At 38.7% G+C, this 22,364-nt stretch overlaps 2 protein-coding genes across 6 annotated transcripts; both read left to right on the top strand.

The window, feature by feature from the left end:
• Window positions 1-1,003: 1,003 nt before the first annotated feature.
• On the top strand, window positions 1,004-11,849 carry LOC108680236. Of its 3 annotated transcripts, XM_018169022.2 has the most exons (10): window positions 1,006-1,245; window positions 1,476-1,598; window positions 1,919-2,224; window positions 3,630-3,773; window positions 5,906-6,046; window positions 6,472-6,594; window positions 6,994-7,205; window positions 7,735-7,886; window positions 9,220-9,668; window positions 10,714-11,849. In XM_018169022.2, the coding sequence occupies exons 1-10, from the start codon at window positions 1,078-1,080 to the stop codon at window positions 11,020-11,022; spliced, it is 2,127 nt and encodes a 708-aa protein (XP_018024511.1). In that variant the 5' UTR covers window positions 1,006-1,077; the 3' UTR covers window positions 11,023-11,849. The 3 variants fall into 3 exon arrangements, with proteins under 3 accessions (XP_047737001.1, XP_018024511.1, XP_018024512.1); XM_047881045.1 differs by lacking the exon at window positions 9,220-9,668 and having other exon boundaries at window positions 1,004-1,245; window positions 10,714-10,793; XM_018169023.2 differs by lacking the exons at window positions 1,476-1,598; window positions 1,919-2,224 and having other exon boundaries at window positions 1,021-1,245.
• Window positions 11,850-12,679: 830 nt separating this feature from the next.
• On the top strand, window positions 12,680-22,299 carry LOC108680237 (DNA polymerase eta). Of its 3 annotated transcripts, none has more exons than XM_047881051.1 (10): window positions 12,680-12,935; window positions 14,100-14,234; window positions 16,660-17,288; window positions 17,477-17,557; window positions 18,093-18,205; window positions 18,620-18,721; window positions 18,963-19,084; window positions 19,352-19,541; window positions 19,884-20,071; window positions 20,477-22,299. In XM_047881051.1, the coding sequence occupies exons 1-10, from the start codon at window positions 12,793-12,795 to the stop codon at window positions 22,164-22,166; spliced, it is 3,393 nt and encodes a 1,130-aa protein (XP_047737007.1). In that variant the 5' UTR covers window positions 12,680-12,792; the 3' UTR covers window positions 22,167-22,299. The 3 variants fall into 3 exon arrangements, with proteins under 3 accessions (XP_047737007.1, XP_047737006.1, XP_018024513.1); XM_047881050.1 differs by having other exon boundaries at window positions 17,477-17,611; XM_018169024.2 differs by having other exon boundaries at window positions 17,477-17,647.
• Window positions 22,300-22,364: the final 65 nt, after the last annotated feature.

The raw sequence follows: 22,364 nt of genomic DNA, 5'->3' as shown, positions 1-22,364 counted from the left end.
ATTTACCTTGCTCAGCAGAAAAATTTCACTTATCAAAAAATTAATGCATAATCGGTCATAACAAAATTGTGCACGGAATGTCATGTATAGAATTGTGCACTGGGCATCATAAAATGAAAAGTAATTAACCTAAACTATGATTTATTTCTCCAAAATATAATATGGTTGTTACTAAAACATTCCTTTCTGTTTCAGGTTGTTTTTTTTTTATACTTTTTTTTATAGTAAATTCACTTAACCCAATTAAAATGGTGTGAAATTACAAGCTGTCCTGTAAGTTTACAGATACAGAAGAAATGTTATACGCCTGCTGATATGAAGCTTGCAGTGGACAAGGTTGCTGTAAATGCTCAATGGCATGTTTATGGATAGGGTAATATCACATCAATAATACAGTAATGAAGGAATATGGTGATAACATATCAATAAAGGATAAACAAGTAAAAAACACAGAAAATGTAATTTATTCTAAATCTACATCATCCTTAATGAAAGAGGAGGACTTCAGAGTACTGTTAGTAATGGATGAGTTCACTCTGCATGCTTCAACATTTTAAAATTGAGTTTTATTTCAAGTGTCCTAGATTACCCCATTCCCAGGGGTAATTTGGGATGGTTTTATTTTGAAGATGCCATTCGATAGCCCTCGCTAAGAGCTATAAAATGAGCCTATACTTGTTTATGAAATGTTTCATTGTAAGAAGTTATTAACAAAAAATGTTCAAAACAGTCCCTTATTACCCTTTTGATGGTATGTCACTTCAGAGCTTCAAGATTTCAGAACTAAGTAGAAAATTTTTAGTCATAAGTCAATTTAATTCATATTTATCAGGTGATTTCTTTTACCCAAGAAGTTAATTATGTAAAATCTCAATATTTTACCATTCAATTCATCTTCATTAACATTTTTCTCCCCGAGTTTCATCCTGTTCAAAGATATCACCAAAATATAAAGCAAGGTCTAGTTTTACTCATTTTAATCCAATGTGAGTTGCATTTGCCTTAAATTTTACATAATTTGGCCATAAATCAATAAGTCATTCTTTCCAGGATGCTGCAAATGACTGTCATTCATCAATGGATGCAAAAATCAGACTCGCATCCCGTCAAGAAGCTATTTTGGAGAGGCTGCAAGGTCTGCAGCAACAGCTTGACCAATTGAAATCTCAACAACTTTGTAGTAGTGATGATGTAACAAAAGGCAAGATTGCTACAACTTCTCTCACTGGCATTCCACAGTTTAAGGTAGGTAAGCATTTTATTGTTTGAATAAGCTATTTATATGTTGAGACTGCATTCTTTACAGGATATCTGTCTCAACAATGTTACAATTTGCACTAAAACAAGTTTATCTCTTATTACTCACTATATACCTATGTTCTTTTGGGGTTGCATTTTCTACTATAAATAAAATAAAGTATCTGTAATCAGTAACCAGTATAAGGATATGGATAAAGCATCAATGTTCCCCAAAGCGACTAGTTGCTGAACAGGCTTCAGTTCTGGAGGGATTATCAGAAATGAAGAAGAGTTTGGCTGCTCTGCTTGAGTTGCCTCCACAACTGGAGCTGGCACATTGTCCCACAACTAACATCAAGGTCTTTTATAATATTTCATTGAATCTTTCATACCATGAGAATGGCATATTTTATTATTGTAATTTGCTCTCTGCCTATCATTTTATTGTCAGAACAATACATCAGTTGGTTTATAAAAAGACAATATATTTATACTGACTCATTTATTCTTGACATGTTTTTTTTTTGTAACAAATGACAATGACTCTTATGACATATTGGTTGCATAGTGCATACTTAGTGAATTTGCTTCTTGGAATATTTTCTACTTTTGCTAAATAATTAGTAAACTAATTATGGTGTATTCATATGCACTGACATTCAAATTGATGGCTGAGAAGGCAGACACTTTGGAAAATGCTCAAAAAAACCTGGAGTCAGTACAAGAAGTGGTTGTCAAGCAGCTTCATAGTCTCCGAGATCGTGTTGGTGCTCTCAAGGAATCTGTGGTAGTGCAGTCTTGTATTTTTGAAAACGTTGATGGAAAACCTTTGCTCGTGGACCTCAATGCTGAAGATGAAGAAGTTGTTAAATCTGGTGGCAATGACTATGCAGTTATAGCACAAAATCAAGCTCAACTATTGGGCATCATGAGAAAACTGAGAGAGCAAGTCCTTCAGCTGCCACTCTTCATCCCACATGTCACTGTAACTTTTGTGTTCTTTTGGTGCTGTTCAACTAACTAGTTATTTTAATTGTTTACAATTTTAAAGTTTTCCCAGTTGATAAACAAATCTATTGCAAGGTCTTAGTTTGCCTTATTGTATTCAACTAACTTTTTTTATCTTATACAATTGTTAAGTGTTCCCTGTTGATGAAAAATAAATTATTAGTTACTAGTGTGTGTTACTATGCAGTAGCAATTTGTTGGAAATGTAAATGCAGAGTTGCTATATTTCTATGTAGGCTGCACATTTGGCAATTATCAGAGATGAACAGAGATGGATGGTTTTACTGTAAAAGATGTATACCTATTCAATATTTCTGATTTAAATGATGTATTCAGCTTTGATGCAGGCAGTCTTTCAGTGTTGAAAATTTTAATGAATATATATAACTTTATATTGTATATTAAAAGTAATATCAAGAAAACAACTTATAATTGCACAGTCGTTTTTAATTGATACTTTTCTCTGTGGAATGCACTTATAATTTCTATGAAATGGGCAGAACTGTGTTTGTATCTAGAGAAAAGGTCAGCTCATTAATATATTCATCATAAATATTTTTTGTAGAAGATATTTTGCATTAATTAAATTGTTGTATTGTATGAAGAATGAATTTTATTTATAATTTCTCTGCATCTTTTGATAATCACCATGTATCAGCAGCGTTCTATGTTTGAGATAATTAATATCCACCACACTTTTATTTGTATTTTAATACATTGACTGCAACGTGAGAAATAGTTTTGAAGAACTAATGTTGCTTGTCTGCATATTTATGGCATACAGCACAGCTAAAGTTTTAGTGCCTAACATATGTTGCGTGTGTGAAGTTTATTAAATTGTTTAAGTTTAGTTTAGGTTAGTTTATAAATTTTGATATTATTGTATTAATTGATCAAAAACTATAATTTCAATTGAATTGGGGTAGAGGGCTCTTTCAGGACGTTCATTTTGTGTAATTTGAATGAGCGATAGTGATTAATCGCATCCTCACTAAGTTTAGTGGCAGAGAAAAGTTTTGCACCTTGGGTTTGTGTTACTATCGAAAAGTATCTGTTAATACTTGAATTTATCAGACATTGCTTTGACGTAATGTGCGTGCTGGTGCTCACACGCTCCATATGACACAGGCAACCTTATCATTGCGCCTATAAAATTATTCCAAGAATTAATCATATATCTACACTTGAAATTTGTTCGTCTAGCTGCATCTTGTGGCAGAGATATACTGTGAACATTTTGCCTGTATTGTCAGCCTCCTTCAAGTTCAAGTCTTAAATATTAAAAAAACTTTGAAGTTATTCATGGTGCACTCCATTTAGCCATCAAAAACTTTCTTCAATGAAAATATGTATTACACATTGGGTTGCTTGTGCATGGGCAGGGAAGTATGAGCAATGATGCTGTTAGTGTTGGTGTGCTGGAGCAGCACCAAGCAGTGTTGCAAAAGTTGCTGCTTTTACAACACAGGCTCGCCAAGGTTATTCTCAGGCAGCCAGGATGTCCAACTTGGCATCCTGATGAGGAGGTACGATGCCTTTTGCGCATTCCCATTTTAAACGGTTTGCATATATTTGTTCTACATACACCCCCCAACTTACAAACATTTATGCTAATTACCCAAATCACAACTTACAACAAAGTCTTAACTTGTTCAAATGCTGCATGTTTTTGTTTTCTGTTATGTACTGTATTACATTATTCTATTATTCAGCAGCTCAAGATTTTTGAAAATTTGGTTCAGATTTTTTAACAATCCCAAATTCAACCTACCACTCACTATGTAAAATGTTTGAAAGACGAATGGTGTCTGTATTTCTGGGAGTGATCTTCATGGATATTGACTATTTCAGTGGAATAGAATTAATTTCGAAATTAGTTATAAATGCCACGCCTTTAAAAATTATTGTTGATTAACAATGCATACACCTAGTATTTTTAGTCATTGTTTGAGATTACTCCTGCTTTAAATAAAAATCATTTCTGCAATTCTTGTCGGCACCATTGCATGGTTTAAAATTTCATTTATGTAAACATTTTCTTATTATACGTTACATGTTTTTAAAAATTGTCTCAATTAATTACCGTTTTATTACAAAAATTTGTGCCATGCTGTTGGTCAAATTCCTCTAATCTTAATTGTTGCTTCTCAAGCTTGTGGTTGTTATGTCTTATGCTCTTACTGACGTCTTGCTTTGATTGATGTTTTTCCAATCAATTTTTTCAATTTTGTATACGGTAACTTATTGATGAGATTATTTTTGATCATATTTTCAGATGAGATTATTTTTGATCATATACCTACATCTCTTGACACATCAAACCAATAATTGTACTGCTCAAATTCTGCACATTCAATTTCTCTCTAATGAAGGCTGCTAATATCCGCTACAACTTGAGCGATGCTTCATTGTTCTTTGGTTTGTCTCCTCAGTGAGAATTGCTTTGAAATTTGTATTTAATATTTTCTTGTTCCTATTGTCTCATGTCTTTAGAAAGCACATAAATAAGTTTCCATTACTTGAGGCTAGAGATCACATTTGATTTTGTACGAAGTGGTGACTCTTAATTCAAATAATTTTGTCCCATTTGATTTTGCAGTTTTAATCCCAATACCATGTGTTATGGAGTGATTGCAACGTACTAATGACGAGGGGCTAATTTTGAGAAAATATTTAAAATACAGAGTTACTTCTAGTTTATACACATTCAAATTTAGCCGCCATTGCCAGATTATTATATATAGTAATGAAATTTTGTTCACCATATGTGTTTAAAATGAGACGTGTTTGAGGTTTTAATCAAGAAACAAAACTCTTGCATATCAATTTTTTCATAGGTGCAGTATCTCACTTTTTAGTGGACTTTTTTATGTATGAGAGATCAAAACACTTAGTACGGTAAATCAAAATTCAGACTACCAAGTCCCATTTGTAGATTTATGATTATTTTGTGGCCATCTATGTTTTTAAATCATGCCTTTTTATAATAAGGTACTGAATGATCCCTTAACTGTATTGATGTCTTGCTGTTGTTTCGTGATTTTGAAATCATAAAATAAGTTTTTTGTACTATGCAAATATTTATAATTGTTTGTTCTTCAGTTCCTTGTGCAGTGATGTGTGATTTGTATTCATTTTCAAGTACTGAATTGATTTAGAATATTTATAATTTAGAAAAGCAAGATTTTCTGTTCCTTAGAAAGTGTAAATAACTTGTTTGTGTCATGCCATTGGTAAAGATCTTAATGAAGAAAGTCTTATAACATGCTAAAACCTAAAATATACCTTTTTATTTGAGTTCTATGACTCACCCATGCCATTTACCATAATTCTAAGATATCTTTGGAAAATTGCGAGATCATTGCCAGGTATCATTTTGTTTGCTCTACCATCTCATAAGTAAGAAAGTACAAAAGTATCGCATGACAACGACTGAAGTTAGAAAATTATGACATTGCAAGACCATTTTGCCAAATTATGGCATATTAATCTTATAATTTTGGTTATTCACACCAGAATCATAAAACTAAGATGCATTTCTTTTTGTTTGAAAATTGAAAGAAAATTGAAAATTTTTTATTATTCACATTAATCATTGCTTCTTTTATGTTAATTCTAAGCTCCCTGAGGTGTTACCGACAGCCAATTATTGTTGCAGGCCTCAAGTGTGTGTCACGACATGGTAGTTCGCGCGTCACCTCAGAGTCCCCCCTACAGCGTCATCGTGCTGGCCGGTGCACTGCGAGCCGCGGGATACACTGTCCTCACCACCTCTCTTCTGCACTCATCCCTGGACATGGTAATTAGGGTCCTGGTCCTGCCTGTAACTGTGGTGTAGATACAGCATTTGGGGACCTGGACCAGCCTGTAACTGGGGTCTTGGCAACACGCAAGACCCAGTAACTGGGGTCTTGGCCGAGCCTGTAACTGTGGTGTAAATCCAGTATTTGGGGACCTGGGACATCCTGTAACTGGGGTGTAGACCCAGTAACTGGGGTCTTGACCCAGCCTGTAACTGGGGTGTAGACCCAGTAACTGGGGTCTTGGCCCTGCCTGTTATTGGGGTGTAGACCCTGTAACTGGTGACCTGGTCCAACCTATATATATGTAATTGGGGTGCAGACCATGTAAATGATGACCTGGCCACCCAGTAACTCGAGTGTTGGCTCTTGTAACTGTCTAGCGTAGGTCCAGCCTGTAATAGAATCTTGTACTATTGCTCAGGGTTCAGTGCCGGACGGCCTGCGGAGCGCCTTCAGCAGCTGCAGCGTGAGCGGCGGCAGTCGCTCTGATCATCAGATCGTCGTCACGCTCGTGTGGAGTGCTGTGACTGCGCCGTCCCTCATGGTGCCAATTCACGGGTTTTATTTCCAAGAAAAACTCTTGCAAATTATTTTGATTTTTTGGGCGGTCTTAATTACTTATAATAATAATTTATACTAGAATTAAAAGATTACTTTTGTCGCCTGCAATTCAGTGGGATTTTTACAATCCGATTTAATGTAAAAGTAATTTTAAATTCGTAGTTTTTCCACACACCTTTTTCAATTCTTCATGTTCAATTGTTCATAGCGGCAAAGATTATACGCTACTGCCGCTTTCATTTCTAGAATTCTCCTGGCCTTGTTATCACATTTTCTATGTATTTTTTCATTGCACCTATCTTGAACTGTTGACATTATTTTATCACATTTATAGTTCACTTTTGGTATTATCTAATTGTGTGTATCTTGGCACTGACAACAGGTAAGCCCTCTGCACCAGTGCCCTATCATCGGCGAAGCCAACATCATCCGTTACTTGTGTCGTCTGCTGCCGGCCTCCTCGCCGTACCACTATGAAGCATCAGCAAGTTTTGCTCACATCGCCCGCACGGACCTAGTCCTCGATTCTTGCTGCACAGCTGCTCAGGCTGACAAGAAAGCTGTCGCAAAATTCTTGAATACCGTGGAGAACAAGTATGTGACTTGTGTTAAGCCTTGAGCTTTGACAAATTTTATGATGCTAGCATTTCAAGAGTTGTTATTTTAGTACTTAGGAATACAAGTTTATGAACATAGATATTTGTGCTGTTAATATGCTGTTCATCATCACAAAACTTCCCTGATCAATATGGAGTATATTTTGAGTCATGAATTGATGAGCATATTCGTTATCCACCAGAGTTCAATCGTGAAGCTTGTGTCACTTGAGTTCTAATGCTGATTTCACTCCAGCAATTTTAAACCTAAGGAAGTTTTTAGCTATTAATCACAGAAGTGCATTCTTTTTTGGATATTTGATTCTAAAATTAGATCCTAGGCGTCTTTGTTTTTTTTCTTTTTTTACACTTGTAACAAAATCTAACAAATTCTTAATCAGGTTTCTGTTCGTAAAGTCCAGTATTTCCTGGGTACCACGGTTAAGAAAGGTTTCAAATCACATAACGTACCATATTTTCTGAGTTCCACGGTTAAGAAAGGTTTCCAATTGAATCATACATTCCAGTTTGAAGTCTTCAAGCCATGGATCGTCGGTGTACGGCGAGTGCGGCGACGTCGCGGTGTGGAGTACCTTGAAGCAGCTGCTCGCTCAGGGCGTCACGCTCACGCCTCTCGTGACCAAGTGGTTCAACCTACGCGACACGATCTTCTCCCCCAGTCAGTTGACTATTAAATATGTGTGATCATTTTGCATTTGTTACATGTTATCCCCGTTAAATGGAACCTTGGTAGTAACAGATAGGTAGTCATGTGGGGTAGATCAAATAGTATGGAGAATGGCACAAAAAAGAATAAAACAAACATTGGCTCCTGATTTCCTCCATTGATTATGAAATTATATTAGAATTTGTGCTTTTACTCTCCCTTTTGTTCTTTGATAAGAATTACGGTATGCAGTTCGCTCGCTTATCAGGTGAAGTCGTTACGACTAAGGTCGGTCTAAATTAATCGAAGCCTCTGATTATATGATATCAGCAAGCAACATAATTTATTGCAAACTTGAAAGCAGCTTATCGCCGTTAGTGATGAGTAATGAAAGAATGTAAACAAATTCGCACCTTGTGAAGAAGAGGTGTCATCTATGCTTATCAAAAATTCCATTGTATTTTGCCCAATTAAGGCCTTTGTTCCTGAGCACTTCATCACAGACCTGTGGGTAACTGAGACTGCAGGTCTCAGTTGTGGGGTTAGTTGTTATGTAAGCAGTATTCCTTACAGTCATCTGCTTTGTGCTTTGTCTTTACCGCGTTGCGAGAATGTATGAGTAAGTTGCATACTAACTAGCCTCACTTTCTCGTGTTAGTAGCCTCCTGTATGAGTGTCTTTGTTCTTGTTCACCTGTCCCTCCTTGTCACGTCGTCCCTTCAAGATACCGGCGTTGCTCTTTTCTTGCCGCCCTCAGCTGCCTGGCCTCTTGAGACCTTCCGCTCCTTGCGCCTGAGGAGCGATTTCATATTTAAATAATTTACAATAATTGAAACCTCCCATCTCGTTGATGATGTTTATTTGCAACTTTTGGTGTGATACCTGAATCGTCAGTAAAGTACGTGGCCACCATAATAACAAAAAAAATGTAACTGAGTACTCACTGCAGTGAGTGACAGCGAGCGCATTTTCTCGTCGACGAAAACGTGAAGTCACGGACGGACAGACAGATGGACAGACGGACATGACGAGCACAATAGTGCATAAAACGTGAAGTCACGGACGGACAGACAGACGGACGGACATGACGAGCACAACAGCGCCTTTTTTCCACAAATTAGAAAATGCGCTAAAATATCCAATTTTTGTAAATAATTCAGTTTTGATGCTAGTGATGTTAGTGTGATGGTGTTCTTAACTTTATATGGGCAATAACAACTGTACAGACAAGTACGCTAAAAAATTGTGATGCCTCGTGAATAATATCGAACAACATCCAGGAGATATTTTCTGTTCCTCCTCGAAGATTTCTGGAATTGGAAGAGCATTGTTTGTTTCCTTCCAGATTCCTCTCCCACCGCGTCCAATACTCGGTCCGAGTTCACCATTAAAAACGTTTCAACGACGGATGATGAAGAAAATCGGTACAATGAATTGAATGTAAATCAAAAACCTGGTGAAATCTCCGCACCTGTTCAGTCCAAGACTAAGATGAGCTCAACTCCTCAATGCTCATCGAAGAATAGTAAGAATGAGTTGAAGGCGCTCGAGCAACGAAACGGATCTATCCCACCTAATTCAGAGTCAAAGACGCTTTTGGATCGCCATGGATTGGAAAACATTTTGAATTCCCTTGGAATTGCGTATGAGACACGGGAACACCCGCCTGTCATGACCGCCCTGGAGTTAGTCAATCATGTTGGTGACTGGCCAGGCCTGCACATGAAGAACCTCTTCCTCAGAGACAAGAAGAAACGTCAGCTCTATCTTGTTGCCACGAGACACAATGCTAAGGTAGCCAATTGAGAACTTGGGAACTCTGTGTATTTGTGGGAAAAGACGCCTAAGAACGAGCTGCCTTGAAATTTTTTATTCACTTATTATAAATTTTTAATTTGTTTGCACGTAATAAAATTTCTTGTGCACCAGTTGTGACACCAGCAACATCTTATTTTGTTCATCATCACCGCAATTCTCATTCCTGAAATTTTCATCAGAGAGAGTTTTGTTGTTCTGTGAGTTACATGGACATGAAGGCTATCCTCATTCCTGGAGATATCCTAGACTTGCTCACGTGCATGGCACGGTTTAATTACTACCCTTGCTTCAAATTGATTTGTGATTTTCTTTCAGCGCGATGAAATCAATATTTGGTTAATTTAGTTTTCGTTGAACGATGTAACTACGGTTACTATTAATTTCTTATAACTGTTGTGATTTTGTGACACTTTATCTTAATGGCCACTAGGTAGCGCAGAAGATAAATTTTGTTGGATATTGAATACAAATGATTTAATAAATTAAAGAGTCGACTTGGTATCGTGCCTTCATCGTGCCTTCATCATTCAACACGTCGAGTGCGGCACGACCCACCAGCGCTGGCAGATGGCCTAAAAACTAATAATATACTTTTAATTAAATTAAAATAAATTTTCATATTTTCCGTACATTTTAAAATTTAAATGAGGTAGTACTGACATCATAAATTTTTGTCGACAAATGTAATAAAAAAAACTAAATCGTAGAATTAGTCCAGGAACGACCTTGCAACCAATCTGTGGGTCGTCCCGCACTCAACGTGTTTAATGATTGGAAAATAAATATTCGTATTCTATTTATTTCGATTTAAACCTCGCAATTTTTGTTATTCTTATGTTCAATAATTGCAGTTAATTTATCGTCGTTGCCCTCATGCTTTGTCTATTTAATTGATATTGTTTGCTGCTATTGCACCGTGTTTCATCCCATACATATTTACTTGCTGGAAGGTATGACTTGTACTTTACGCGTTGCAAAATACGATTTTATTTCTCACTTCATAATTCTATTTATTTCGCAGGTGCAGCTCAATAGCCTGGGGAAGGCACTGCAGTGCAAAGATCTTCGGTTTGCGGACGCCGATGCACTCTACGAAAACCTGGGCGTTCAGCCAGGTTCCGTCTCTGTTTTCGGTCTCGTCCACGACGACCAACATCGTGTCGCGCTTGTTTTAGACGACGCGGTTAATGTCGACACTCAGCAACGGGTTGACTTCCATCCTCTGGTCAATACCGCCTCTATATCAGTCACATGTTCAGATCTAATGAAATTCCTGCGCTACACTGGCCATGTACCCCAATTCATCAAATTTGATGTTGAAGAAATATAACTTGATGGGTGGGTGCACTTCTGATGCCGTGAAATGGAATTCATAGTATTTTTACTTTTTCAAATGGATTTTGCTGAGGCCTATTTCCACGTTATATTCTATTTAATGCAGAACGAAATTATAGATATGAGCACAGGGAAGTGGTTATAAAGAAAGGGGTAAAAATATTGATAGCGCCATGGTTTCATTTCCTATTCGTTGTGTGGGTTCAGTTTTTTAACACAAACATCTGTATTTCATTTGTCTAATTATCGATTGTTTTCAGAGTGACAAGTTTTTCTTCATTGTTATTAGCGAGACACGACTTGGAATAATCTGTTGCGGTAAGAGTGTCTTTGCTAAATGTTTGCTACTTAGTTTTAGGTCACATAACTTCGAATGTCACTAAAGTTTACTGCAAGTGAGTCATGCTTATTTACGGGGCCGCCCACGATCTGCATCTCGGCTGGCTTCAGCATCTGTTATTACATCAGATTGATCGTTATTTCGATCCCAACTTCACTAATGTAAACTCGCTTGACCTAGGAAGTTATTTTACTTGTGTGGTCATTTTTTTCCCCGGCTAACTATTTTTTGAACCATGAAGCTCTCTTCATTGAAGCTGTTTCGCTAGTCGAAAGTGACAGCACTTTATTATTTTTTTTGTTGGCCTCTTTTACTTAATCCATATTTTATTCATAGTTTTCATTCACCTCCAAGATATGTTCCTTTTGAATTTTCAGCGTAAACATAATGGATGGATTTCCCCTTTTTGTTGAATTTACCTTCAATTTTCTACCGTGAAGAGTGGCGCCTTTGGCAGACTATAATAAAGCGTTTGCTGCAGCTCCTGTCTTTGATTTACCCTATAGGTTACATGAAATACCTGGATCAGATGAAGCTAAAATGGCTGCTGCAAGTCATCAAGAATATGGAAGGAGCCAACATTTTCATATTGATTTTGTTATTTGAAAATTCACTTATTGTTGAATCCGCAAGGGGGGCGGGTGGTTGTGCCCCCGCCTGGGGTGTTGTACGCTCCCCCGGGCCCTAGTACTATTTTATACGTTGAATAAGACGTCAAAATTTGGCGTTGTTGGAAATGAGGATAACGGGGATTGAGTTGATTGACCCCGTCACGGGATCTATAGCGCGATGTCCGGGTTAAAAATATTTTTAAATTCCGTGTAAGAGTGATTGAGCCATCGATCGCTCTGGAATTACCTCGGCATAAACTTTAAATTGCACTACAAGAGGTGATTAAACGGAGGCATTTTAGGAAGCGGTGTCAAAGCATCTGCGTTGACATGGATAGGGGCAGCTGAAGCGTGCAGATGGTTTAATGAAGGCTGTTAGTTACCGCTTGCGTTGTACTCATGATATGCGGAACTGAAGCGCTAGCCAGCAGCACTGAATGTACAAGGAGCAAGCCTAGCAATTAATGCTCGGAAAAAATTATAGCGGGAGACGCTCATAAGCTTTGACGGTGAAAATTGGATAGAAAACAAATTGATTAGTCTTACATAAATGTAGTTATTGTCTACTTTTTGGGCTGGATTATACTCGTCTCGGTAAGATTTTAAATCTTATCGACTAGCTGGAATTCATTTCCTAAAAATAGATACTTCGAGTCATTACACGAGATTGGGATTAATGTTTCCCTCACATATGCCACTTCTATTTTACTGTTTACTTTTGTTTTAAAAAAGTTATACTTTTTTGTTCTTGCAGCACAGATTTCCAAAAAAGCAAGTTATATTTCGTGCACTGCATCACTGCCAGCTTTAGGTCATGGCTCGGAGCCCCGCTCGTGAACGCATCGTGGTGCTGGTCGACATGGACTGCTTCTACGTGCAGGTGGAAGAGCGCGACCATCCCGCCATACGCGGCAGACCTGCGGCCGTCGTGCAGTACAACACGCATCGCGGTGGCGGGTTAGTGACCAATTCCAACTTTGATTAGCTTATTTTTGAACGTTTTCTTCCAAGATTCGTGACAATCATAGCGAATTGCGGATTTCCGATGTGTACCTTGATGTCAATGTCAACCTCATTATTTATTATTTGTTAAAGTTTTTTTCCAAGATTCTTGACAATTATTTTTCTTGACAAGCTTATTTGTTAAAGTTTTTTTCCAAGATTCGTGACGATCTTAGCGAATTGCTGATTTGCGATGTGTACCTTGATGTCAATGTCAACCTTGATTAGATAGCTTATTTTATAAACGTTTTCTTCCAAAATTCGTGACAATCTTAGCGAATTGCGGATTTGCTATGTGTACCTTGATGTCAATGTCAACCTTGATTAGCTTGTTTTTGAACGTTTTATTCCAAGATTCGTAGTAACAATCTTAGCGAATTGCTGATTTGCGATGTGTACCTTGATGTTAATGTCAACCTTGATCAGCATTTTTTTGAACGCTTTATTCCAAGATTCGTAGTAACAATCTTAGCGAATTGCTGATTTGTTTTGTGTACCTTGATGATAATGTCAACCTTGATTAGCTTATTTATGAACCTTTTATTCCAAGATTAGCGACAATCTTAGCGAATTGCTGATTTATGTTGTGTAGTACCTTGATGTCTTATTTGATTAGCTTATTTGATTGATGTCAACCTTGATTAGCTTATTTGTTAAAATTTTCTTCCAAGATTCGTGGCAATCTTAGCGAATTGTTGATTTGCGATGTGTACAGTGTACTTACGAGTGAAATACTTGTTACTTATAAGCACGTGTAAGAAAACGAAAGTTTTACTATGCTCCAGAATTGTAACCTTGATTCACTTATTCTACCAGTCTGTTTTCAATATTCGAGACAATCTTTGCGAATTGGTGATTCATGATGTGTACAGAGTACGCTTACATAATTTACTTATTAGCGCCTATGGGAAAACCCCATAGAGTTTTGTTGCCATACCTTGTATATATAATACCGTCATCACTTCTGCCCGATTCGTGATTTGAAGTACAGTAATCAAAACGGTCCTCGAATTACCCAGATCATTTTAACCCGAGTATATTTTTGGTGCTATAATAAACATTTGTAACCTAATTTTTTTATTGCTAGATTCCAGAATAAAGATTTTGTTTTGCACCAAGGATCATTGCGGTGAACTATGAAGCTCGCGCGTGCGGCGTGAAGCGCGGCATGCGCGGCACGGACGCCACGGCTGCGTGTCCTGAGATCACGCTGGTGCAGGTGCCCACGCAGCGGAATAAAGCCAACCTCAGCAAGTTAGTTAAGTGGGATGTTGCTCATTGAAATATGAATAATTGATTACTATACGATTATTGTTAATGGAAAAATGAGTAATTAATGAACATACAGCCCGACGCAAAAGGTTAGCCCCACCCCTTTAAAACATCATAACACATAGAGTTTTGCGAGTTTTATTGTGCAAATGGTGGCAAATGAATCGTCTTGGTCTCAGTAATCAAAATACAATAGACTGTAGTGAAAATGTAATTAGTAACGGAGAAAATGAAAAACTCTTGTTTTTGCACCGACGCAAAAGGTTAGCCCTACTTTGTACACTTTGACATTTTAGGCAAAACAAAACATACGTCAGCTGCAAAACTAAAGGTTATTTACCGATATGCTCCCCGTAGGCTTTGTAGACATCCAAGTACCGCTTTTTCATGCCCTGAGACAATCTACGGAGGTAGTTGGGGTCCAGATTGGACCAGGCGGTTTGAATGGCCAACTCGAGTTCTTCCTTCGTGTCATACTGCTTCCCGCAGGCGTAGACGATCCCAGCCATGTACCCCCAGACGTTCTCAATGGGATTCAGATCGGGGGACTTGGCTGGCCAGTCCATAACCCGGATTTTGGCACGCTTGAAGAAGGCCTTGGTCGTACGCGCCGTATGGAGTGATGCATTATCTTGTTGGAAGATGGCGCCGCGGCGAATTTGGTGGCGGATGACGGGAAGTAGATGGTCCTCGAGCGTTTGGACATAGTCGTCCGCGCACTGGTTGCCTTCGAGGAAGACGAGCTCGCTCGTCCCTTTTGCATGAAAGGCCCCCCACACCATAACATTGCCCCCGCCATTTTGGCGGCTAAAAGCTGCCTTTGGATCATTCCTGCGGCAATGCCAGTAGTACTTCAGACCATCTGGGCCATCCAAATTCCATTTCTTCTCATCAGAGAACATGGTTTTGGCCCAGGTGTCATCACTAGTACTTGCATACTTTGTGCCCCAGGCGACCCTGGCATGCTTGTGAGCCTCGGTCAATTGGGGGGCCTTGTTCATCTTCACGTATTGGAAGATGCCGGAGGACGCGAGGGTGCGAGAGACGGTGGACTTGGAGACATTGAGCTCCAACTTTTGGACTAGTTTGGGCGCGCTCAAGTCGCCGGGCGCCGCAACTCGGAAGAGGCGACGCGTATCACGGGCCGACATCTTCTTGGGGCGGCCTTTGGTGTGCCGCTTTCCGTAGTTCACGGGGTCCTTGAGATAGTTGGAGATGGCTTTGCGGCTACACCCCACTTGTGCCTCCATTTGACGCAGGCTAGGACGCTCGCCCTCAGGCAGCGCCATCAGGGCTTGAATGGCAACTTTCTGAAATTCAGTTAGAGGCTTTCCCGCGCCCATTTCTTGCCTAGGTGAGCGTAAGATCCGTGCACAACTACTACGCTATGAACGCACCCTTTGCAGCGAGCCTACGCTGCGTCCTGCCCGCAGGAGCGCCAAACTTGCAAAGTGGGGCTAACCTTTTGTGTCGGTGGAAAAACACGGACCGCTTGATTTTTCCGCTAGTATATAATTGAAATTTTCACCAAATTTCACCTGCTATTGATTGCAGAGCGCAAGACAAATCGTTTGCCACCATTTGCACGTTAAAACTGGCAAAACTCGATGTGTTATGATGTTTTAAAGAGGTGGGGCTAACCTTTTGCGTCGGGCCTATTATTGTTAATGGAAATATGAGTAATTAATGACAATACCATTTTTGTCTATGGAATATGAGTTAGTAATGACAAAAGGATTATTGTTAATGAAAATATGAGCAATTATTAATGAAAAAACGATTATTTTCAAAGGAAATATGAGTAATATATGATCATATTATTGGTGTCAATGGAAATATGAGTAATTAATGACAATACTATTATTGTCAATATAAATATGAGTAACTAATGGCGATATTATTATTGTCGACGGAAATTTGAATATCAATATGACTAAATCTATCACAATAATATGGTTGCTCACTTGAAATTGGTTAAAAAAATGAACGCGACGATTAGGTTTTGATCCTTACAGCCTTGCCGCTAGAAAGTCGGAAAAATAAACCAATGAAGTTGAATGAACCAAAGTCATAGAAAACTTGTTGTTTAGTTAGATGGTTGCTAGGTTCGAGTTTTATTTTGAGCTTTCGCGATAGCTTTCTTTATTTTTGACGAAAGAGCGGAAAAATCTTTTAACTCTAAAAAAACTCGTAAAATTATCGGCATAATACGCATGACATTCATGATTTTCGGGTTCCGAAATTTTTAGTCAATGAAAGTGAGTGAATATTTTCTGGATTGGATTATTTTTGAAGCTAGCATAAAATTATTAGTTCAAGTACACACATTATTATACTACGGAGATTTTTAAATCGTGAAACCTTAGGTTCAATATTCTTTCTTTAGTGATGTGCTTATTTGTTGCAGGTATCGTAACGCTGGGAAGGAAGTGCTGGACGTGATGTGCCAGTACAGTGAACTGGTAGAGCGAGCCAGCATAGACGAGGCGTATCTCGACGTCACTCAGGTGGTTGACGACATAATAAAAAAATATAAGAACGGGGGCGAAACTTGTAATGAATTGTCAAAATCTGTCGTTAACGATCCAGACCAAAAGCATGCAATTGGTGTGCCTAACGTTGAAATTGATGGCAGCAGTAATGTAGCCACGAACAATCGAACTTTATTGTGTAATGACAAAAACTCTGGCCTTATTTCTATCATTCCTACACTGGAAGAGCTGCCTTCAACGTGGGTGCAGCTCCCACTGTCCAATCCAGTTGATAATATATATGCATTGCATGAGGACGAGCAACGGAGGAAGTACGAACTAGAGACGACTGCTGTGTCCGACTGGAGGCCTGGAGAAGTGCAGGATCCCGGCAATACAATAATGAAAATAAATGAAGTTCCGACCAGTATACCTGATCGAGAGGAGCTCAATAACATGGAAAATGAGGCTAAAAATAAGGATCCTACTGCAGCAGAGGAAACAGATCCTCCTGTAGGCGCTCTTGATGTCTTAGAGATGGAAAAGACACCAGCTGAAAAAGAGGGTGAGATTACCATTTTCTCGTGCATTTTACGGTATTATTAGAAGTAGTGATTCTGTATCGATAGATGTTCTGTGAAACGGGCAATAAATTTGGGGATTCCAGTTATTTTGCATCAATGTCAAAGTTAACCATGTTGAAATTCCAGATGGATTCGTATTTCTTTCTGTTGAGATAAATCTTCCTGACAGCTGAACGCGTTCAGGGACTGTCGTCATGGCTCGCAAATTTGCGCCTGGATCTAAAGACTTCTTCCACATTTGATGACGACGGTGAGGATTTGAACGAAACTGTTGATGAAGCATCGACTTCATGTGTCAATCCTGGTACGTCATCCGACACCAACGGCGAATGTGGTTTTGGTGAGAATCGATGCTGACAGTGACTATTACGATGAAAACGACAAACAGTTGTTTGTGAAGTTCAACAAATAGATTTAATCTAGTGATTATTATTCAATGATATATTCGGGAAATAATGAAATTCTTTACATCTTTTAAAATCTACAAATAGGTTAAAGTTATGAGCATTTTAAATACAGGGAATATGTTCAAGCAGTTTGAAGTGTAACACTATGTTGAGAATCTTGGCTTTTCATTTAAAAACGCATTCGTTTATTTTAACTATCTAGAAAAAATAATGTGCAGTTATCGTGATGCGTATTTTTTTCACTGGCAGTCTTGGTGTGCACACTAGTCAAATTATAAGTAATAATTTTAAAATTATTAGTACATTAAAATAGTCATGTTAACTTTCCGGAAAATAATGTTCAATTATAGTGGGTATTCCTCGCATGCTTTTCCTCAGCCGCCAGCGACGGGCTGCGTTTGGCTGTAGCCGCGCGTTTGTGTGAAGAGATCCGCGCCGCGGTGCTGAAGGAAACAGGCTTCAAGTGTTCCGCAGGCATAGCGCATAATAAGGTGCATTGTCTTGCGTATTCTATATATTTAGGACAAGATTCGCGAGACAGTGTAGAGAATTCTTAAATTTAACCCTTGATTTAGAGTCAAATTATTAGTATTTCCCGTTGCTTATTCAATAATTGCGTGAATTATTTCTTCGAATTGCTAGCATGCAAAGAAAATTGAACGACACTCGTTCCATAATTCGTTTTTTTTATTTTATGTTGAAATTTTTTATATTATTTATGTAATTTTTATTCAAGTCCTTACTAATCTTTATTTATGCGCTGCCTGAATCAACATGACTTATCTGCACCAGCCGTTTGTTGTTATTTGGCGTGTCTATATACCCCGAAGTTACAAGAATTCTTTTTAATTGAAATATTTCATGTGCACTTGAATAATTTGTAATCATTAACTAATTGTGTGCAGGTTCTCGCTAAGCTGGTGTGTGGGCTGCATAAACCTAACCAGCAAACTGTGCTCCCACAAGAGGGCGTGGCCGAGCTATGGCGTGACACTGCGGTCTACAAGGTAATTTTTCCATGTACACTACAAGGTACATTTTCCATGTTCAAATTTTGGCGCGTTTTTTCGTTACGGCCTCCTGAAATTCTAATTACTGGTGAAGATCAGCTCTTCATCTTATTTTTTTTTTTCGCAGCTTATGGTAAATAATCAAGATTTAGAACCAATTTTTTCTTTGCTTCACTCATTGATGCTTTTCTAACTTATTTTTTTGTTACTATTGTTTATTAAATTAACAAATTTACAGGTGCGAAACTTAGGTGGAAAACTTGGTCAGACTTTGCAATCTGAACTTGGATGCAAAACCATGGCTGATCTAAGCGGGCTGTCACTTTCAACTCTTCTGTCTCGCTTTGATGATAAAACAGCGTAAGTTATGCGTCCTTTAAATCATGTCCAGTGGCTGAATTGTTTACTCATCAACTGCAGCAGTAATTGTTGATTTCTGACAATTATTTCGTCGTTTCCCTTAGAGAGCAATGTAGCTAAATAGCTGAAGCGCTAGTAAACATTTAGCAACTAAACTAAACTTAGAGAGCAATGATAAGTTTAGTCGGCAGAAATGATGTCGTCACAAATTTACGGAAGAAGCTCGTATAAGCATTACATCTGATTCGCAAAAAATTGACGTCGCAGGAAATGGTTGCACGACTTGGGCCAAGGTCGTGACAATGAGGCAGTCGTTGCCCGACAGCTGCCTAAAAGCGTGGGCTGCAGCAAGAATTTCCTGGGCCGTGAAAGCCTGCGAACTCGAGCCAGAGTGGCAGAGTGGACCCGAGCTTTGGCCGAGGAGCTTGGCGAGCGACTCGTGGAGGACCAAGAATTGGTAAGGGATGGTTGAATGGCCTCTTGAAAACATTCGATTTCACAATGCAAAGCTACCGGAAAGATGTGAAGCGAAAAATTTTCGACTTCAAAAACGTATTATATATCCGAATGCATTTTCAAATTGTTCCTTATATTCTTGTTGTCAATTCTATTTTTTTGGCACCACTTGACTTTGACCAGAATAGGTGTGGCTTTTATGTTTTTCATTCATTTTTCGAAATTAGAGCACGATGGACACCGTGGTTAAAATAATCGTGTACTCAAAATTATTTCATGTCATTTGTTAGATGTATTCACAAATGCAAAGAAATGAATGTCTCCTGAAATAAATATTTTGCAGAATAAGCGCGTAGCCCGCACGTTGACCGTAAGTTTTCGTGTTGGTGGGGGGCAGGATCAGAACAACAGCTACGGTGCCAACAGCGGCACTCGGTCGTGTCCGTTGCCATCCTACGCACCTGAGCGCATAGCCACCGTCACCATGACGATCCTCGCGCCTTATAACACGGCCAAGAGTGGAGACTTGTGGTAAATTATATAACGATACACCCTAAACCTCCAAATTTTCAATTATTTAATAAATAATTAATTAGGATGATTTAATTTGGTGCTCGTGTCCAAGCTAATAGGATAGAATGGACGGAACAGTAAAAGAGAGATCACGCGCTTGAAACGTTGACTACACGCATTGAAATTGTCTAAGCTTCATGTCTTATACCAGCCAAAAACCCACTCGATGGTTTTGAGGTAATTGCAAGAGGCCTCTTCGCGGCAACGAAATTTCCAACTTTTTAATACTCCTAATAATAATCATTTAAGTTTTAAGAGATGAGCATATCAAGTTATTTCATTTGAAATTATATTCCAGATTAACTTGTTTAGACCTCACACCCAGCTAATCGATTGATTTCATGGGGTATTTTTATTTCTCAGGACCCCGCCACTGCTCAACATCGGTCTATCGGCCGGAAAATTTGACGATTTTCTCTCGTCCGGAATGCCATCCATATCGGACATGTTCAAGAAAGCAGCGCATCGACGTAGTAGGAGTCAAGATGCGGGACCTTCTACAGGCGCTGAGAACGATGTTAAATACAACATCGATATGGACTCAACAGCTCAGTGTGAAACTGAGAATAATCGTGAGAATATTGAGAATAAAGCAGAAGTTAGTACTAAGAAGAATGATGAGAAACCATTGCATGGCATTATGAACTACTTCAAAGATGTTAAGGATGCGAAGGAATCACGAGCTTCAACATCAACAGCCACCACTAAATCAACGTCTGCAGTAAATGCGAGTGGTGAGAAAAATTCTTTCTTCAGAAATTTCATCATGAGGAAAGAAATGAGTCGTAGTAGTGGCCTTTCAGTTAAAGATAGCATAACTTCCATCAACAGTTTAGGGAAATCTGATGACGATAGTTGCGAAGCTCTTAGTATGTTAGTGCAAGAGCTTGAAGACAGTGATGACGAGGAGATAAAGTTATCCAACGACCTCAAAACGAAAAAAATCTTGACTTCTTCTACGCCTGCAAAAAAATGTGATGATCTCGATAGCTCAGCGGAATACGATGCATCTACAGACTATGATGAGGATGAGCTTATTCAATATGATGGCCAAAATAAAAATAAAGCTGATGCGTTGCTTGGCGCTGATAGCTTAGTCGATCAAGACATGACTCACCTTATTGCAAAGCGAATAGAAGAAACTAGCTGTGTCAATTACGATGTCGTTTCTTCTAAAGCAAATGAAGAAAACTTGTCTCTTGATTTACCAACAGCCTGTTCTTCTCTAACCACTCGCAATGTGGTTAATGTGGTTACAGATGGCAGGGTTAGTGTTGAAGAACTCTTTCCGAATCTGGACGAAGTTGACGAATCTATTTTACCTCATCTTCCTGTTGATCTCAGGAAAGCTGTCCAACTAGCCTTGATGAAACACAAAGCCGAAAGGGTCGGTAAGCCAGCATTAAATGAAACGGGCATCAGGCGGTTCATGAAAAAAGTGGAAAATTGCGGTAATCGCACCCATAATTTCATCGGCGAATCACTCGCGTCTACGGAGAATAGAACACCTTTAATAGAAAACAAGGCAACGGAAACGAGATCGGCAACAGGAATAATGAGATATTTGAAAGATCAAACACCGCGTACAACAAATGTGACCTACCCATCAGAGGCGTCAGCCGGACCTTCAAATCAAGGCTCTACAAACTGCACAGAAATTAATGATTTTAGACCATACATACAAACGAAATCTCTTTTCAAGGCGAATGCTATCACCCCTACTAGATTGGAAAGCCTTCCAACTGACAATGTCAAGTCCAATAAGCCTGTTAAAACTGTTACTACAATAGACTTGGACGTGAACAATAAATTCGAAGAAGAATGTTCAACGAAATGTGAACTTTGCGGTGAGCGCATCAGTTTCTCAGATCTCGCTGAACACTCGGACTACCACTTGGCTTTTGATCTTCAGAAGCAACTCGGTGGCACAGCCGCCGGTGAAGATCGAGCCTTTTCTAGTAATACAGAACTGACGAGACAAAATAAAAAACGTAAAATCTCTGTTCCGGAACATAAAAAGAATAAAACGATAGATAGTTTTTTCAATAAGTGATATAATAGTTCGTGTTGTATGTAATTCAGCACGCAGAAGATTGCCCAAAAATATTGTCGGTTGTGCAATAACACCGTTAATTCAACGCTCTTTAATTGTTCAATGCTTACAAATTAATAAAGATTTCTAACTCGTTTGGCTTTTTACCATAGTTTTTATACAAAGCGGCAACTCAAAGCGTCCCAGGCAGAAAAATTG

The sequence above is a fragment of the Hyalella azteca genome, unplaced genomic scaffold, assembly GCF_000764305.2.
Source record: "Hyalella azteca isolate HAZT.00-mixed unplaced genomic scaffold, Hazt_2.0.2 contig6926, whole genome shotgun sequence".
In the NCBI taxonomy this organism is placed as follows: domain Eukaryota; kingdom Metazoa; phylum Arthropoda; class Malacostraca; order Amphipoda; family Hyalellidae; genus Hyalella; species Hyalella azteca.
This window is presented reverse-complemented; position numbering and strand designations above follow the sequence as displayed.

Bases quoted from the DNA above. Each gene is read 5' to 3' on its own strand.
- LOC108680236 (XM_018169022.2), top strand. From the start codon at position 1,078: ATGGATGCAAAAATCAGACTCGCATCCCGTCAAGAAGCTATTTTGGAG. The intron at 6,047-6,471 runs GTAATTAGGGTC...ACTATTGCTCAG, and splicing joins TGCACTCATCCCTGGACATG to GGTTCAGTGCCGGACGGCCT. The intron at 9,669-10,713 runs GTAGCCAATTGA...TTTATTTCGCAG, and splicing joins CCACGAGACACAATGCTAAG to GTGCAGCTCAATAGCCTGGG.
- LOC108680237 (XM_018169024.2), top strand. From the start codon at position 12,793: ATGGCTCGGAGCCCCGCTCGTGAACGCATCGTGGTGCTGGTCGACATG. The intron at 12,936-14,099 runs GTTAGTGACCAA...TTTTGCACCAAG, and splicing joins AACACGCATCGCGGTGGCGG to GATCATTGCGGTGAACTATG. The intron at 20,072-20,476 runs GTAAATTATATA...TTTATTTCTCAG, and splicing joins GCCAAGAGTGGAGACTTGTG to GACCCCGCCACTGCTCAACA.